Consider the following 20,498-nt stretch of genomic DNA (forward strand, 5'->3'; position numbering starts at 1 on the left):
TAAATTGAACGTGTAACTTCATTAAATCTAACACAACTTATCACTCCACAACTTTGTGTCTCTCTTCGTCCCACGCCAATAAACGTGAAGAAAAACTACACAACACAGCTAACGACTGCCAAAGTCTGCAACACCATAATACATTGTGCACACTCTACCCTTACAGTTATAGAAAAGGACAATCGAGACACGATAAATGCACAAACCACCCACGCGCGAAACTATATCCCGCACCACCCCACTACGCTCTCATCCGAACCCAACCCACGACCCACCACTCAGCTGCACCCCCTAACCATAACCCTACACACACTTACAGACACCCTAACTTACACGCCTGTACTAATAAGAACACAACGCACCCACCAAGCGTCAGCAAAGCCCTATCACTCACAGTCCTCACACGACGCCCCCAAGTCCCTACCACCCAACCCACACCTACCTACCATACACTACCACAACACCCTCCACATGCTACCACCACTCCACCCTACCCCACACTACCCATCCACCCACCTAACCCTACCTAGCCGTCCTACACCTCACACACCCACAAACCCACCCTTAAAACCTTACACCCACCTAACACACACTCACTCGCACCCTCCTCAAGGTCACATACCCTACCCTACCCTACCTAACCCGATCCACCCACCCACACCTACCCTACCTACCTTAACCTAATCCCTAACCTACCATACACACTACCCTTAACAACCACCTACGCCATCCACCCACCTACCACCTACCTACCCTACTAGGGCACCTAACCTACCTTACCCACCCACCTCACACGCCTACCCTACCTACCCCTTCACACACTACCAACCCGCCCCCTACCCTAACCTACCCAACCTACCTACACTACCTACCTAACACCCCTCAGCCTACGCTACCTACCTCACCCCTACCCAACCACTCACCCACCTTAACCTACCTACCTAAACCTACCCAACCTACACCCACACCTCCACACACACTACAACCTACCTACCTACCCTACCTACCACCCACCCCCTACCCACCCTAACATAACCACCCTACCTACCTACCTAACACCACAACCTCAACACCTACCCTACCTCACCAACTTAGCATCCCACTAAACAACCCTATCTACATACACTCACACACTACCTAACCATCCAATCCCCCTAACACCCTAGACACCCCCACCTTACCCACCCCCACCCTCCCACCCTCAACCACCACCACCTCATACTCAACCCCTATCCCAACCACTCTACAACCCACTCCTCCACATACTCATAAAGCCTCCGTGTATCCCTCCCAACCTACCCACCACACCCTACCTACCACCACCCTACCTATACCTACCTACCTACCTACCCACCCTACCCCCACTACCACCTACCTACACCTACCTACCTACCTAACCTACCTACCCACCTACCCACCTATCCCACCTACCACCTACCTACCTACCTACCTACCTACCTACCTACCTACCTACCCACCTACCCACCCACCTACCCAACCTACCTACCCAACCCTATAACCCCACCTACCTGACTAAGCCTACCTACCTACCTACCTACCTACCTACCGTACCTTAACCCACCACCCACATACCTACCCACCCACCCCACCTACCCTACGCCACCTACCTATTTACCTACACTACAGGTTATGGCAAATTTGTTTTTTAGTATTTTTCCCAGTAGGTTCCTGAAGGCAAGAAGACTCCACTTCCGTACTGTTCAAAAACAAGAAAAACAAAAACACTAACCAGTAAATACTATGGTAATTTATGCAAACAAAATACGTACAGTAAGTACTACCAGTCACTACCTACAGTCCACAAAAACTACTAACAGATAGTGCAGATCCACAAAAAAAATACTACAGTAACTACTAATCCATAGTCTGCGAGTCCAACAAACCAATACTACAAGTAACTACTACATATCTATAGTACAGATCCACAAAAAATTACTTACAGCAACTCACTACGAGCTATAAGTACAGTCCACAAAAAATACTACAGTAACTCACTACAGTATACGTACAGTCCACATCCACAAAAATACTACAGTAACTACTACAGTATAGTGCAGTCCGCAAAAATACTGCAGTATAGTGCAGTACGCAAAAATACTAAAGTAAATACTGCAGTATACTACAATCCCAAAAACACTACTGTAAATACTACAGTGATTCAGAGGGGTTGGGTTAAATACAGAAGACACATTTCAGTTGTACAGCTGACTAGGTATCCCCCTTTCCTTTACAGTATACTACAATCCGCAAACAACTATATTCATTACTATTGTACCTATAGTTTTTTTTAATACAGTATTTATACTATAGTTAACTGTAAATACTACAGCATACTACAGTAAACACTACAGTAAAATTCATAAAAACACTACAGTGAATACTATAGTACTTATACCATAGTTTACTATAGTATTTCTTTCATGTGGGGTTGTCCAACATTAGCTCAATGCTCTGCTATGTGTAGACAACATCTTGGCAAAGTTACTGGATCAATACAAGCTGGTTTTGCTCTTCAGGAACAATACGTTGGAGCAGACAAGCTAATACATTTTGTTCTGATGCTGTCAAGGATCTACGGGCCTGAATCAGACATAAACAAGGAGACACTTGAATACACTGACAGACGGTTTCTCAAGAGCTTTTCCATTTGATAGATGTCATGTTCCTTCCATTCCCGCAGTGGACAAATCCATCTGCGGCCCCACAGAATGTCTGTGTGTGTGAGTGAGTGTATGTGTGTGTTTGTGTGTGTGTGTGTGCATGTGCATGCGCACGATCTTACCCACGTTCCTACGTGTGTGTTTATTGAACCGGCTTAGTTCAACAGTACATTTTGTCATAGCTGTTGAGAATTGAGCATAGAGGAATTGGTGGTTGAGCTATAGCTAGCAGTTTGTGAGGCCAATAGAATGAATCAGGGAGAATGAGTGTGCCCTGGTTGTGTCTTTATGGCACCCTACTCCCTACAGTATGTAGTACACTTCTTTTGACCAGAGGCTTATGGGTTTCCTGATGGGCCCTGGTGAAAAGTACTTATTAGGGAATAGGGTGCCATTTGGAACACAGCCATAGTCCACAGAAAGATGACCCACTACAGGAGTCAACATGGCACAGGGAGGCAAACCTCTTTCTCTTCACATTATCATCTACCCTCCACGTCCATTACCTACCACTGTGATGGCTCAATGCATCAACTATATAGTAGCTTCCCAATGAATAGAGGGTAGGGGGCCAATATGTCCTAGATATGCTGTTTACAAGTGAAGTACACAGATWCACATATGCATTAACACACAGACACCCCAAACACAAAATTACTGACTCACGCCTCGTGGCTCTTAAAGCCTTTTTCACCTCAGCATTTAACACCATAGTACCCTCCAAACTCGTCATTAAGCTCGAGACCCTGGGTCTCGACCCCGCCCTGTGCAACTAGGTCCTGGACTTCCTGACGGGCCACCCCCAGGTGGTGAGGGTAGGTAACAACATCTCCACCCCGCTGATCCGCAACACTGGGGCCCCACAGGGTGCGTTCTCAGCCCTCTCCTGTACTCCCTGTTCACCCATGACTGCGTGGCCATGCACGCCTCCAACTCAGTCATCAAGTTTGCAGACGACACTACAGTGGTAGGCTTGATTACCAACAACGACGAGACGGCCTACAGGGAGGAGGTGAGGGCCCTCGGAGTGTGGTGTCAGGAAAATAACCTCACACTCAATGTCAACAAAACAAAGGAGATGATCGTGGACTTCAGGAAACAGCAGAGGGAGCAGCCCCCTATCCACATCGACGGGACAGTAGTGGAGAAGGTGGAAAGTTCATCGGCGTACACATCACGGACAAACTGAAATGGTCCACCCACACAGACAGCGTGATGAAGAAGGTGCAGCAACGCCCCTTCAACTTCAGGAGGCTGAAGAAACTTTTACAGATGCACAATCGAGAGCATCCTGTCGGGCTGTATCACCGCCTGGTACAGCAACTGCTCCGCCCACAACCGTAAGGCTCTCCAGAGGGTAGTGAGGTCTGCACAACGCATCACCGGGGGCAAACTACCTGCCCTCCAGYACACCTACACCACCCGATGTCACAGGAAGGCCAAAAAGATCATCAAGGACAACAACCACCCGAGCCACTGCCTGTTCACCCCGCTATCATCCAGAAGGCGAGGTCAGTACAGGTGCATCAAAGCTGGGACCGAGAGACTGAAAAACAGCTTCTATCTCAAGGTCATCAGACTGTTAAACAYCCATCACTAACATTGAGTGGCTGCTGCCAACATACCGATTAATCTCTAGCCACTTTAATAATGAAAAATGTATGTAATAAATGTATCTCTAGCCACTCTATACCATCTACTGCATCTTGCCTATGCCGTTCGGCCATCACTCATTCATAAATTTTTATGTACATATTCTTATATTCTTATTCATTCCTTTAAACTTGTGTATAAGGTAGTTGTTGTGAAATGGTTGGAACTAGAAGCACAAGCATTTCGCTACACTCGCATTAACATCTGCTAACCATGTGTATGTGACAAATAAAATTTGATTTGATTTGATTTGACCTGCCTAGATATTGCTGTAGTACACTGTAGCATTTCCTGTAGCTGACTCACAATGCTTCCTGTTTATGTGTCTATTCTGGTTCACTTGACAGGTCACTGCAGGGTTAACTTTCATCACATCACACTGTAGTGTACTCAACCCCCCCTCCCCCCGCTCCAGGGCTGGGCCTAACCCTCCTAACCCTCTGGAGTTCCCCTCTCGCCTCGACGGCTGGTCAGCCTTCTGCTGCAGACCTCCTCTCTGCAGCCCTGCAGCCCCTCTGTTTAAATCCTCACTTTAAGAGGTCCCGCCCCCCGTGGGTTCTCTCTCTCTCTCTCTGTCTCTCAATTTAGATTCAAAGGGCTTTATTGGAATGGGAAACAATTTCTAATTGTTTATTTCACGTTTGTTTATTTTAAATTGCACTTGCTTTGGCAATGTAAACATAACAATAAACATTACACTCATAAATGTTTTAAAATAATATTAAATGTTATATTATGGCTAGTGTTGTAAAAATGTGCAAATAGTTTAAGTACTAAAGGGAAAATAAATAAACATAAATATGGGTTGTATTTACAATGGTGTTTGTTCTTCACTGGTTGACCTTTGCTTGTGGCAACAGGTCACAAATCTTGCTGCTGTGATGGAACACTGTGGTATTTCACCCAATAGACATGGGAGTTTATCAAAATTGCTTTTCAAATTCCTTGTGGGTCTGTGTAATCTGAGGGAAATATGTGTCTCTAATATGGTCATACATTTGGCAGGAGGTTAGGAAGTGTACCTCAGTTTTCACCTCATTTTGTGGGCAGTGTGCACACAGCCTGTCTTCTCTTGAGAGCCAGGTCTGCCTACGGTGGCCTCTCTCAATAGCAAGGCTATGCTCACTGAGTCTGTACATAGTCAAAGCTATCCTTCATTTTGGGTCAGTCACAGTGGTCAAGTATTCTGCCACTGTGTATTCTCTGTTTAGGGCCAAATAGCATTCCAGTTTACTCTGTTTTTTTGTTAATTCTTTCCAATGTGTCAAGTAATGATATTTTTKTTTTCTCATGATTTGGTTGGGTCTAATTGTGTTGCTGCACTGGGGCTCTGTGGGGTCTGTTTGTGTTTGTGAACAGAGRCCCAGGACCAGCTTGCTTAGGGACTCTTCTCCAGGTTCATCTCTKTGTAGGTGATGGCTTTGTTATGGAAGGTTTGGGAATCGCTTCCTTTTAGGTGGTTGCAGAATTTAACGGCTCTTTTTCAGGATTTTGATCATTAGCGCGTATCGTCCTAATTCTGCTCATCATGCATTATTTGGTATTTTACGTTGAACACAGAGAATCTTTTTGCAGAATCCTGCATGCATAGTCTCAATTTGGTGTTTGTCCCATTTTGTGAATGATTGGTTTGTGAGTGGACCCCAGACTTCACAACCATAGAGGGAAATGGGTTCTATACCTGATTAAAGTATTTCTGGCCAGATCCTAATTGGTGATGATGAATTTTATCTTCCTTTTCACTCTTTTCACTCGTACACACCTGGGTCTACTATGAGACACACTTTTCAGTATACATGACCTCTTAAGCAAAGATCTTTCTGATGTGTCAGCAGTAACAGATGCATGTTTTCCCCCAGAGTGCCTAAAAGACCACTACTCTCCCGGGGTTAAGTCCACATTAGCTCAGCAACATTAGCTAAGGAACACATGGAGCTCACTTCCTCCTCGGTTTAATATCGAGTGCTTGAGACTCAATGGGAACCAAGAGGCAATTTTCTTGAGCCTAATTTATATTCTAACGTATTAATTGACAATTACAAATGGTTTCAGCTGGGGGGGATACTGAGACTAAACTAATGGAGAAATAACTGATGTCTGTCCAAGTCTCAGTAGGGGTGCAGGGTTCACTGGAGGTTGTCCACAGGCAGGCATGCTTCCGGGCTGGCACCCTATTCCCTATGTAGTTTACTAGTTTTGACCAGGACAAAATAAGTGCACTATATAAGAATAGGGTGCCATTTGGGATACAGACACCGTCTTCACAAAGTTAATCAGAGAACAGTGGAGAACAGTGCAATTAGACCTTACTGTATCTCTGGGTGGATATTCCCAGCTAGTATCCCCTCTAACCTACTGTCTGGTCTAAGGTACTCTCAAGGTTTCTTCCTACCCAAGGTGTTATTGCTTGCCACTGTCTATCGCCTCTGCCCGCCCTCTTTGGTGTGTAGGCCCACATTGCTGTTAGTAAGCACGTTGTCCCAAATATATCTTTAAAAAGCACTATTCAAATAAGACCTGATATGACATGATGTCTCATTATCCCCCCCACTCTATCTCTCCCTCTCTCTCTCCRTCTCTCTATCTCTCTCTCTATCTCTCTCCCTTTATCTGTCTCTCCCAGGTGAGGAATGACTTGACCAATGAGCTGGAGAAGGCAGACATCCAGATTGCTGACACCGAGAGCTTCTCCAACGACCCCTGTGTCAACGTCAAGAAGCTGAAGGTGAGTGATCCACAGCACCAGTTACAGTTCAGCATAGGTACTTAGTGTACTGTGGAACCAGACCAGAACCCCTTAGGAATGAAAGTAATGAGTGTCTCGTGTTGATCTTGATATTACTGTAGTAGCAGTACGGTATGTTTCTAAGACCTTCCTGTATTCACTGGAGTAAATGAACTGGAGGTCACACACATCAGATGTACTGTATGCCCTAAATTGATTTGTTTTATCATCTCTTGCATTTTACAGTACCAAGACCAGTATTCATCTTCCTCAATACTGGTTGACACTGGTGTGTCTTAATGCGGTTATGTCAGTAGTTCTGAGAGTTTGGACAGTTACCCATAATGACCTGCTGCTGTTATTCACACGCGCACACACACACTAGCTGTGACCCTGTGAGCCCAAAGTGGAGCTGCAGTGGCCGATTATAGTCTTAGACAACACTGTCTAACGCCCTCACTCCTCAGGCTTCTCAGCCCTCACAACACTGTCTAAGCCCCTCACTCCCCAGGCTTCTCAGCCCTCACAACACTGTCTAAGCCCCTCACTCCCCAGGCTTCTCAGCCCTCACAACACTGTCTAAGCCCCTCACTCCCCAAGCCTCTCGGCTCTCTGATCAACTCACATCACATAAGAGCTGGCGAAGCCTCACACAGACACTCTCTCTCTCTCTCTCTATCTGACACGCACACACACACACACACACACGCACAAGCACACACACACAAACACACACACACAGAGAAAGAGAACTATGAGCCTTTCTATAATATACATGTACTTGTGTAAAGCTGACATTTTAAACTGATCAGAGTTAAAAATGCAAATTATCCTTCGTCTCGCAATGCTTTAAAGCCCTCTCTTTGGAACGGGACAGGCTGTGACAGCTCTGACACATGATTGGATAACTCCTCTCTCATCTCTCCATTAGGTATCAGTCAGTCTGGAGCAGGAAGTGTTGCCATGGCGTCTGGTATGATGTGTGTAGCCACCAATAGACTGTAGTTTACATCTGCAGTAGTGATGGGATTCCTAGTGAGAGAGCAGCAGTCAGATGCTGTCCACGGTGCTGAAACAMACAACCACCATCAGATAGGAACTGTACTGTACAGGGACTGTTTCTCTTGTGTGTCTGTGTCTCTTTCTTTCTTTTTATCTCCCATGCACTCTGTCTAGCCTCTTTCTTTCCTCACTCGCTCTCTCTCTCAATTCAATTCAATTTCAATTGAAAGGCTTTATTGGCATGGGAAACATATGTTATGATTGCCAAAGCAAGTGAAGTCTCTCTCTCTATATATATCTCTCTCGCGCTGTCTCTCTTTTTCTCATATACTCTATCTCCCATCTCTCTGTCTCTCGCTCTCTTTCATATTCACTTGTCTTTCTCTCTCTTTCTTTCCATATGTCTCTCTCAGGCGCCCGCACGCACACACACACGCACACACACACACACAAAGTAAAGCTCCTCAGAATGGATTAAGAACAGAGAGGTAGCTGTCAGGAGCACACCACAGGAAACTCATGTCTCTGTGGAGAAGCTGTGGCCATGTACCAGAGGTGTATACATTAAGAACTAACCGGAAGAAAACGTGACGTAAAATAAAATGACTAACCTACACTTTTCCAATAACAAACGCTAGTTTTCGTTGCAAAACGTTTTGCTATAGGTTTGCTACGGTGTGCACTCATGAATACACTGACTCCAGCCATATCACAAAACCCCCTAACATCTTCAATGGAATTACTGTTTGATCAACTAAAGATAATACTGACAATCAAACCAAGACTTGCAATAACCACCACTGCTACTTCCAGCACTAATACCATTACTAGTGTGTCAGACACTTTATTGCCTGTTATGGCATAAACATTTTTGGAGCCACACGTCATTGTCCACTCGGCAACATTTTCCTACCTGTGCTTTCAAATTGATGTAGTACCTTTGGTATTCCTAAGTCCCTGAATAGCTGAGAACTGCAGTATGTGTTTCTCATAACACTGCTGCCCCTGGTTCTAACTCATCAGTATCACACCTCTTCTCACGACACTGCTGCCCCTGGTTCTAACTCATCAGTATCACACCTCTTCTCACGACACTGTCTGCCCTGTGTTCTAACTCATCAGTATCACACCTCTTCTCACGACAGCGCTGTCTAGACACCCTCTCAGGACACTGCTGGTCCAACTCATCAGTATCACACCTCTTCTCACGACCACTGCTGCCCCTGGTTCTAACTCACCAGTATCACACCTCTTCTCATGACACTGCTGCCCCTGGTTCTAACTCATCAGTATCACACCTCTTCTCACGACACTGCTGCCCCTGGTTCTAACTCATCAGTATCACACCTCTTCTCATACACTGCTGCCCCTGGTTCTAACTCATCAGTATCACACCTCTTCTCACGACACTGCTGCCCCTGGTTCTAACTCATCAGTATCACACCTCTTCTCATGACACTGCTGCCCCTGGTCTTAACTCATCAGTATCACACCTCTTCTCACGACACTGCTGCCCCTGGTTCTAACTCATCAGTATCACACCCTCTTCTCACGACACTGCTGCCGCTGGTTCTAACCATCAGTATCACACCTCTTCTCACGACACTGCTGCCCCTGGTTCTAACTCATCAGTATCACACCTCTTCTCACGACACTGCTGCCCCTGGTTCTAACTCACCAGTATCACACCTCTTCTCATGACACTGCTGCCCCTGGTTCTAACTCATCAGTATCACACCTCTTCTCACGACACTGCTGCCCCTGGTTCTAACTCATCAGTATCACACCTCTTCTCATGACACTGCTGCCCCTGGTTCTAACTCATCAGTATCACACCTCTTCTCACGACACTGCTGCCCCTGGTTCTAACTCATCAGTATCACACCTCTTTCTCATGACACTGCTGCCCCTGGTTCTAACTCATCAGTATCACACCTCTTCTCATGACACTGCTGCCCCTGGTTCTAATCATCAGTATCACACCTCTTCTCACGACACTGCTGCCCCTGGTTCTAACTCATCAGTATCACACCTCTTCTCATGACACTGCTGCCCCTGGTTCTAACTCATCAGTATCACACCTCTTCTCACGACACTGCTGCCCCTGGTTCTAACTCATCAGTATCACAACCTCTTCTCACGACACTGCTGCCCCTGGTTCTAACTCATCAGTATCACAACCTTCTTTCTCATGACACTGCTGCCCTGGTTCAACTCATCAGTATCACACCTCTTCTCACGACACTGCTGCCCTGGTTCTAACTCATCAGTATCACACCTCTTCTCACGACACTGCTGCCCCTGGTTCTAACTCATCAGTATCACACTTCTTCTCATGACACTGCTGCCCTGGTTCTAACTCATCAGTATCACACCTCTTCTCACGACACTGCTGCCCCTGGTTCTAACTCATCAGTATCACACCTCTTCTCACGACACTGCTGCCCTTGGTTCTAACTCATCGGTATCACACCTCTTTGTTTAGACTAATCCAGTGGTTGGATGGCAATACATCTCCTAATGTATCTGTAATACTCACGTAATGCCTTACTATAAGATCAGGGGTCTTCAACTGTCTCCTGTCCTGGAGAGCTATTGAGTGGGCAGGTTTTTGTTACAGCCCAGCACTAACAKACCGGATTAAACTGGTCAGGGTCCAGACTGAAAACCACATCGGTCAGTCGGTTGTTTGACACAGGTGTTTTATTATTGAACATTAGACAATGTTCATTATTAGATCTAGTAAAGGCTCTTGCTATGGAGTAATCATCAAAGCCAGACGTGATGGTACTGTAATGGGTAGGACAGTGTCAGTCTATTAAACAGATAGACGTGCTCATGACCAGGCCTAGTTTGCCTCATACAGGCTGTGTCCCAAATGGCATCCTTTGACCATGTGCCCTGGTCAATGTAGTGCACTATATAGGGAATAGGGTGGCATTTGGGACACAGCCTCAGGTTTTAGTAAAGCCGTGTAATCATGCCTAGTGTTGTGTTACACATCCTCACTGTGTTTGTAGTGTTACTACATTAACCCAAGAGTAAAGTGACTAACAGCATCGCCAGCATGGATTAATCAACTGTCTGGGAAGCTGCTGCCATTACAGTGAAGCTGCTGCCACCTGACCTGAAAGTGAATAGAAATAGCCATAACAAAACTCCATCCCAGAGACCAACAGGTCCCAAACAGAACAACCTTTAAGCAGCTACATGCAACAGTTCCACCTGCAACAGGTGCCACATGTCAATTAGAGATCAGTAGTACAAATTTAGAATACTCACAATAAAACTCTGAGACCTTCAGTCCAGGGTCCAGTTTTCCAACCGCGGGACCCAATCTGATGCCCAACCCCCCCCTGGTTCCAGGGCAGAGGATGGTGGATATTACCAGGTCTCTCTGGGCCGGTATTGTCCATATTCAGTTCCCTCACAGCTGGAGACATTTGAGTTAAGTGCCTTCCTCCAGGGAACAAGGGCACCATTCAGGCCTGGGAGGAACAGAGCCCTGCGAGAGCCAGGTTCAAGCTGAGCCAAGGGGCTCTGAAAAAGACAAGTGTCTGCAAAGCAGAGTGGTCCACACAGAACCCCCAACTACTCTGCTTACTCCCAGCATGCACTCTGGCTCTGATGAGTACGGTCCACCATGGCATTGTAGGTATTGTGGGGAAAAGTGGCCTTTTGATTGGGGCTTCTGTAGCGATAAGAGGAAGCAGGTGGTGACTGTGGACCACACGCCATGCCGGGTTGTACGGAGGGAAAATCACCCATGGAGGTACTATAGAGGTATAGAGGGCTGTTACGGCTAATACACCTATACAATTTGTGGTTACAGCCTTGGCATTTCAAGACCCTTTTCATTTTGTAAGGCATTGGATGTGTGTTTTACTTTGACCCATAAACAACCTAGAATTACATGACCAGAAATACAGAAGTGGTTGGTTTTTCAACGCATTTTATTTCCCGTTGGAATTATMTTCTGAGTGTGTTACGCATAGCGTGTTTATTGGATCTGAAACATACTGATATGTAGCATTATAATCCTATTTAGTTCATCCAACACCCTGAGGCCATTGGAGCTGTGATGACAGAGGCTGGTGACTCCCCTCTGGTAAATGGATATGTGACATGTGTAGAATGTCTCAGCTTGGCTTGAGTAACGGTCTATTGAACTTAAATCATTATTCAGTATAAAGGGTCAGATCCAAGGAGCAGAGAGACACAGCTGGTGTGTTGGCAGAGTGAATGGCAGAACTTGTATTAGTCACTAGTCAGAGGTCACACAAGCTAAGATAATGCATTTGTATCGTTAACAATCTACATTGCCTTCAGAAAGTATTCACACCATTTCGTTGTGTAACAAAGTGGGATTCAAATGGATTAAATTGTCATTTTATTTCAACAATCTAGACAAACTACTCTGTGATGTCAAAGTGGGGGAAAAAATCTCTATATTTATTTTTTTACATTTATGGTAAATAAAACACTAATATACTGTATCTTGATTAGATAAGTATTCAACCCCCTGAGTCAATACATGTTAGAATCACCTTTGGTAGCGATTACACCCGCCCACAACCGCAGGGCTCTCCAGAGGGTGGTGCGGTCTGCAAAACTACCTGCCCTCCAGGACACCTACAGCACCCGTTGTCACAGGAAGACCAAAAAGGTCATCAAGGACAACAACCACCCGAATCACTGCCTGTTCACACCGCTATAATCCAGAAGGCGAGGTCAGTACAGGTGCATCAAAGCTGGGACAGAGATTGACAAACAGCTTCTATCTCAAGGCCATCAGACTGCTAAACAGCGATCACTAACTCAGAGAAGCTGCTGCCTACATTGAGACACAATCACTGGACACTTTAATAAATGGAACACTAGTCATTTTAATAATGCCACTTCAATAATGTTTACATATTTTGCATTACTCATCCCATATGTATATACTGTATTTTATACCATCTATTGCATCTTGCCTATGCAGCTCGGTCATCACTCATCCATATATTGATATTTATATATTCTTATTCCGTCCCTTTACTGTGATTTGTGTGTATTAGGTAGTTGTGGAATTGTTAGATTACTTGTTAGATATTACTGCACTGTCGGAACTAAAAGCACAAGCATTTCACTACACTCATATTAACATCTGCTAACCATGTGTATGAGACCAAGTACCATTTGATTTGATTTGATTTACAGCTGTCTTTTGCACACCTGGATTGTACAATATTTGCCCATTGTTCTTTAAAAAATCCTTCAAGCTCTGTCAAGTTGATTGTTGATCACTGCTAGACAGCCATTTTCAAGTCTTGCCATAGATTTTCAAGTGAATTTTAGTCAAAACTTTAACTTGGTCAAAACTTTATCTTGAACATTCAATGTCGTCTTGATAAGTAACTTACGTATATTTGGCCTTAGGTTATTGTCCTGCTGAAAAGTTAATTTTTCTCCCAGTGTCTGTTGGAAAGCAGACTGAACCAGGTTTTCCTATAGGATTTTCCTGTGCTTAGCTCTATTCCATTTATTTTTATCCTAAAAAACTCCCTCGTCCTTGCCGATGACAAGCATACCCATAACATGATGCAGCCACCACCGTGCTTGAAAATATGAAGAGTGGTACTCCGTGATGTGTTTTGGATTTGTTATGTAATGCTTTGTATTTAGGGCAAAAAGTGGATTTCTTTGCCACATTTTTTGCAGGTTTACTTTAGTGCCTTATTGCGAATATTTTGGAATATTGTTATTCTGTACAGGCTTCCTTCTTTTCACTATGTCATTTATGTTAGTATTGTGGAGTAACTACGATGTTGTTGATCCATCCTCAATTATCTCCTATCACAGCTCTCTAACTGTTTTAAAGTCACCATTGGCCTCATGGTGAAATCCCTGAGCAGTTTTCTTCCTCTCCGGCAACTAAGTTAGGAAAGGGGCCAGTATCTTTGTAGAGACTCTGTGTATTGATACACAATCCAAAGTGTATTAATAACTGCYCCATGCTCAAAGGGATATTCAATGTCTATTTTTATTTTATTTCTACCCATGTACCAATAGGTGTCCTTCTATGCGAACCTTTGGGAAACCTCCCTGGTCCCTGATTGAAAATGTGCTTCAAATTCAATGCTTGACTGAGGGACCTTACAGATAATTGTATGTGTGGGATACAGAGATGAGGTAGTCATTAAACAATCATGTTAAACACCATTATTGCAACTTAGTATGTGAATTGTTAAGCAAATGTAGGCGTGCCACAACAAAGGGTTTGAATACTTAATGACATTTCAGCTTTTCATTTTGTATTCATTTGTAAACATTTCTAAAAACATAATTCCACTTCTTTATTGGGTATTGTGCGTAGATCAGGGACACAAAATCTAAATGTAATACATGAAATAAAATGTAGGCTGTAACACAACAAAATGTGCAAAAAGTCAAGGGGTGTGAATACTTTCTGAAGGCACTGTATGTTTCCCAAATGGCCTGTTTTTCTCGTTTACATCACACGAAATGATGGCCTTCTAAAAAGAGCGAAAAGTTTACAGTTGAAGTTAGGTAATTTTGCTGATGACAAAATAATGTATGTTGTGAAATATATATATGTATACTACCGGTCAAAAGTTAGAAATGTCCTTGTTTTTGAAAGAAYAAAAAAATGTAACATCAAATTGATCAGAAATACAGTGTAGATATTGTTAATATTGTAAATGACTATTGTAGCTGGAAAGGGCAGAATTTTTATGGAATATCTACATAGGTGTACAGTGGCCCATTATCAGCAACCATCACTCATGTGTTCCAATGGCACGCTGTGTTAGCTAATCAAAGTTTTTAATTTTAAAAGGCTAATTGATCATTAGAAAACCCTTTTGCAATTATGTTAGCACAGCTGAAAACTGTTGTTATGATTAAAGAAGCAATAAAATTGGCCTTCTTTAGACTAGTTGAGTATCTGGAACATCAGTATTTGTGGGTTGAATTACAGGCTCAAAATGGCCAGAAGCAAAGAACTTTCTTCTGAAACTCGTCAGTCTGTTCTTGTTCTGAGAAATGAAGGCTATTCCATGCGAGACATTGCCAAGAAACTGAAGATCTCGTACAACGCTGTGTACTACTCCCTTAACAGAACAGTGCAAACTGTCTCTAACCAGAATAGAAAGAGGAGTGGGAGGCCCCGATGCACAACTGAGCAAGAGAACAAGTACATTAGAGTGTCTAGTTTGAGAAACAGACGCCTCACAAGTCTTCAACTGGCAGCTTCATTAAATAGTACCTGCAAAACACCAGTCTCAACATCAACAGTGAAGAGGTGACCTTCTAGGCAGAGTTCCTCTGTCCAGTGTCTGTTCTTTTGCCCATCTTAATCTTTTCTTTTAATTGGCCAGTCTGAGATATTACTTTTTCTTTGCAACTCTGCCTAGAAGGCCAGCATCCCAGAGTTGCCTCTTCACTGTTGACGTGCTTTTTAATGGTGTAAGGGGAAATTATTTATCGGAAATTGCAAAGGACTGTTCACCCATACTGTGGTTTTAGCTGGATATAAATACAGTTGAAGTCGGACGTTTACATACACTTAGGTTGGAGTGATTAAAACTCGTTTTTCAACCACTTCACAAATTTCTTGTTAACTAACTATAGGTTTGGCAAGTCGGTTAGGAATTCTACTTTGTGCATGACACAAGTCATTTTTCCAACAATTGTTTACAGACAGATTATTTCACTTATCATTCACTGTATCACAATTCCAGTGGGTCAGAAGTACACTAAGTTGACTGTGCTGCCTTTATACATCTTGGAAAAATCCAGAAAATGATGTCATGGCTTTAGAAGCTTCTGATAGGCTAATTGACATAATTTGAGTCAATTAATTTCCAAACGCCTGAAAGTACCACGTTCATCTGTACAAAAAATAGTACGCAAGTATAAACACCATGGGACCACGCAGCCGTCATACCGCTCAGGAAGGAGACGCGTTCTGTCTCCTAGAGATGAACGTACTTTGGTACGAAATGTGAAAATCAATCCCAGAACAACAGAAAAGGACCTTGTGAAGATGCTGGAGGAAACAGGTACAAAAGTATCTATATCCACAGTAAAACGAGTCCTATATTGACATAACCTGAAAAGCCGTTCAGCAAGGAAGAAGCTACTGCTCCAAAACCGCCATAAAAAAGCCAGACTACGGTTTGCAACTGCACATGGGGACAAAGATCATACTTTTTGGAGAAATGTCTTCTGGTCTGATGAAACAAAAATAGAACTGTTTGGCCATAATGACCATCGTTATGTTTGGAGGAAAAAGGGGGAGGCTTGCAAGCAGAAGAACACCATCCCAACCGTGAAGCACGGGGGTGGCAGCATCATGTTGTGGGGGTGCTTTGCTGCAGGAGGGACTGATGCACTTCACAAAATAGATGGCATCGTGAGGTAGGAAAATTATGTGGATATATTGAAGCAACATCTCAAGACATCAGTCAGGAAGTTAAAGCTTGGTCGCAAATGGGTCTTCCAAATGGACAATGACCCCAAGCATACTTCCGAAGTTGTGGCAAAATGACTTAAGGACAACAAAGTCAAGGTATTGAGTGGCCATCACAAATCCACAAATCCATCACAATCCTATAGAGAATTTGTGTGCAGAACTGAAAAAACGTGTGCGAGCAAGGAGGCCAACAAACCTGACTCAGTTACACCAGCTCTGTCAGGAGGAATGGGCCAAAATTCACCCAACTTATTGTAGGAAGCTTGTGGAAGGCTACCCGAAACATTTGATCCAAGTTCAACAATTTAAAGGCAATGCTACCAACTACTAATTGAGTGTATGTAAACTTCTGACCCACTGGGAATGTGATGAAAGAAATAAAAGTTCAAATAAATCATTCTCTCTGCTATTATTCTGACATGTCACATTCTTAAAATAAAGTGGTGATCCTAACTGACCTAAGACAGGACATTTTACTAGGATTAAATGTCAGGAATTGTGAAAAAATGAGTTTAAATGTATTTGGCTAAGGTGTATGTAAACTTTCGACTTCAACTGTACATCCTCAGTCAAAACGGACCTTTTCTAGACTTGATACATGTGTTACTACCTTAGTTTACATCCTAAATGGCACCCTGTTCCCTACATAGTGCCCTTCTTTTGACAGGGACAATAGGGGATAGGGAGAAGGGTACCAGTTGTGTTTTGATAGACATGCACAATCCCGCATTCGAGTCAAGCATCACTCCTATCCCCTTCCTTCCTGTATCAAGATTTGATCACATGGTTTTTGTGTGATTGTATGGGTTGGGGAGGTCTATGCAGTTCATCACCAATGCAGAGTGGTGACAGACAGATTGCTGTTGTCAGAGGCAGAGACGGGAACCTCAGACTTCAATCCTCGCTACTCAAAGCTCCTGCTACTTTGAGGAGGTGGTGAACTATTTACTGACTCAATCATGCTAGCATGTGCTCTCAATTCCATGTAGATCTCTCCTCCCTGGCCCTGTTGATAGGAAGCAATTCTCTCCGCTGACACTAATGGCTGTGTTGTTATGGAATGACACTCTGTGGCTTGATATTGCAGCCTCTGCCCTATAGCTAACAAAGAAACACCAAGTGTATATCCCAAATGGCCATTTGGGACTTAGCCCAGCACCTATATCTACACCATCAGACCAGTTCCCTGTAGTCCTTACACTGATGAGGTGACAGTTACTTGTAGTCCTTACACTGATGAGGTAACGAGGTAACAGTTACCTGTAGTCCTTACACTAATGAGGTGACAGTTACTTGTAGTCTTACACTGATGAGGTAACAGTTACCTGTAGTCCTTACACTGAGGTGACAGTTACTTGTAGTCCTTACACTGATGAGGTGACAATTACCTGTAGTCCTTACACTGATGAGGTGACAGTTACTTGTAGTCCTTACACTGATGAGGTGACAGTTACTTGTAGTCCTTACACTGATGAGGTACATTTACCTGTAGTCCTTACACTGATGAGGTGACAGTTACTTGTAGTCTTACACTGATGAGGTGACAGTTACCTGTAGTCCTTACACTAATGAGGTGCAATTACACTGATATCAACATCTAGTGCCGATATCACCATTTATTTGAATATGATAAAACAATCATATATATAATAATATAATACTATATAATAATATAATATATGTCATTTAGCAGCGTATGGCTGGTCCTGGAATTGAACCAAATATCCTGGCATTACAGCTTCATGCACGACCAACTGAGCTACAGAGAACCAAATGACAAAATTCTCGCACTAGGACAGCTGTTACATTTGTTTAGGAATTGTTAATGTGGTGATATTTGCATAGCACATCTCATACTGCACAGTACAGAGTCTTCAGACAGAGACTAGAATATGTATGTTATGCAAAGTGCACTATTGTGATGTGATTCCTGCTAATGATTAGCTGCTTGTAGCGGAAGGCTAACCCTTTTGTCTGTTATGCCATCTCTTTAGGATAATGACGTAAGGATCATTATCGGACAGTTTGATGAGAACCTGGCTTCCAAAGTGTTCTGCTGTGTGAGTATTGTTTGTATATATACACACACACTCCCACCCACGCACGCACGCACACACACACACACACACACACACACACACACACACACACACCACACACAACACACACACACACACACACACACACACACACACCCACACCAATTTGTCGCAGATGTGTGGCAGATGTTTCCAATGTATGGTATTATAACCATAACTACCATTATGAGTGTCAGTAATCTGAAATCCTATTCATACTGACATTAATGACTGATATCTCAGTGACCAGTGTCTTACAGAACATCATACCGCTGACATGACTGTCTCAGCGACCAGTGTCTTACAGAACATCATACCACTGACATGACTGACAACTGCCTCAGTGACCAGTGTCTTACAGAACATCATACCACTGACATGACTGTCTCAGTGACCAGTGTCTTACAGAACACATCACCACTGACATGACTGTCTAAGTGACCAGTGTCTTACAGAATATCATACCACTGACATGACTGACATGACTGTCTCAGTGACCAGTGTCTTACAGAACATCATACCACTGCATGACTGTCTCAGTGACCAGTGTCTTACAGAATATCATACCACTGACATGACTGACATGACTGTCTCAGTGACCAGTGTCTTACAGAATATCATACCACTGACATGACTGATATGACTGCCTCAGTGACCAGTGTCTTACAGAACAGCATACCACTGACATGACTGTCTCAGTGACCAGTGTCTTACAGAACATCATACCACTGACATGACTGCTCAGTGACCAGTGTTTTACAGAACATCATACCACTGACATGACTGTCTCAGTGACCAGTGTCTTACAGAACATCATACCACTGACATGACTGTCTCCGTGACCAGTGTCTTACAGAACATCATACCGCTGACATGACTGTCTCCGTGACCAGTGTCTTACAGAACATCATACCACTGACATGACTGACATGACTGTCTCAGTGACCATGTCTTACAGAACATCATACCACTGACATGGCTGTTTCAGTGACCAGTGTCTTACAGAACATCATACCACTGACATGACTGTCTCAGTGACCAGTGTCTTACAGAACATCATACCACTGACATGACTGTCTCAGTGACCAGTGTCTACAGAACACATACCACTGACAATGACTGTCTCAGTGACCAGTGTCTTACAGAACATCATACCACTGACATGACTGTCTCAGTGACCAGTGTCTTACAGAATATCATACACTGACATGACTGACATGACTGTCTCGTGACCAGTGTCTTACAGAACATCATACCGCTGACATGACTGTCTCCGTGACCAGTGTCTTACAGAACATCATACCACTGACATGACTGTCTCAGTGACCAGTGTTTTACAGAACAGCATACCACTGACATGACTGTCTCAGTGACCAGTGTCTTACAGAATATCATACCACTGACATGACTGACATGACTGCCTCAGTGACCAGTGTCTTACAGAACAGCATACCACTGACATGACTGTCTCAGTGACCAGTGTCTTACAGAACATCATACCGACATGACTGTCTCAGTGACCAGTGTCTTACAGAATATCATACCACTGACATGACTGCATGACTGTCTCAGTGACCAGTGGCTTACAGAATATATACCACTGACATGACTGACATGACTGTCTCAGTGACCAGTGTCTTACAGAACATCATACCACTGACATGACTGTCTCAGTGACCAGTGTCTTACAGAACATCATACCACTGATATGACTGTCTCAGTGACCAGTGTCTTACAGAACATCATACCACTGAAATGACGGACATGACTGTCTCCATGACCAGTGTCTTACAGAACATCATACCACTGACACTGACTGTCTCAGTGACCAGTGTCTTACAGAATCATACCACTGACAGACTGACATGACTGTCTCAGTG

The 20,498-nt window shown here is 43.8% G+C and overlaps 1 protein-coding gene across 1 annotated transcript in view; it reads left to right on the forward strand.

Annotated features, from left to right (window-relative positions):
* The window catches only part of LOC111955841 (gamma-aminobutyric acid type B receptor subunit 2-like), a 506,723-nt gene that overhangs the window by 356,122 nt on the left and 130,103 nt on the right, over nucleotides 1-20,498 (forward strand). The window contains 2 exon segments of the mRNA XM_024134728.1: nucleotides 6,958-7,059; nucleotides 18,535-18,600. Of these exon segments, the coding sequence (XP_023990496.1) occupies nucleotides 6,958-7,059; nucleotides 18,535-18,600 (168 nt within the window).

The sequence above is a fragment of the Salvelinus sp. IW2-2015 genome, linkage group LG31 (genome assembly GCF_002910315.2).
Source record: "Salvelinus sp. IW2-2015 linkage group LG31, ASM291031v2, whole genome shotgun sequence".
Classification (NCBI taxonomy): Eukaryota; Metazoa; Chordata; class Actinopteri; order Salmoniformes; family Salmonidae; genus Salvelinus; species Salvelinus sp. IW2-2015.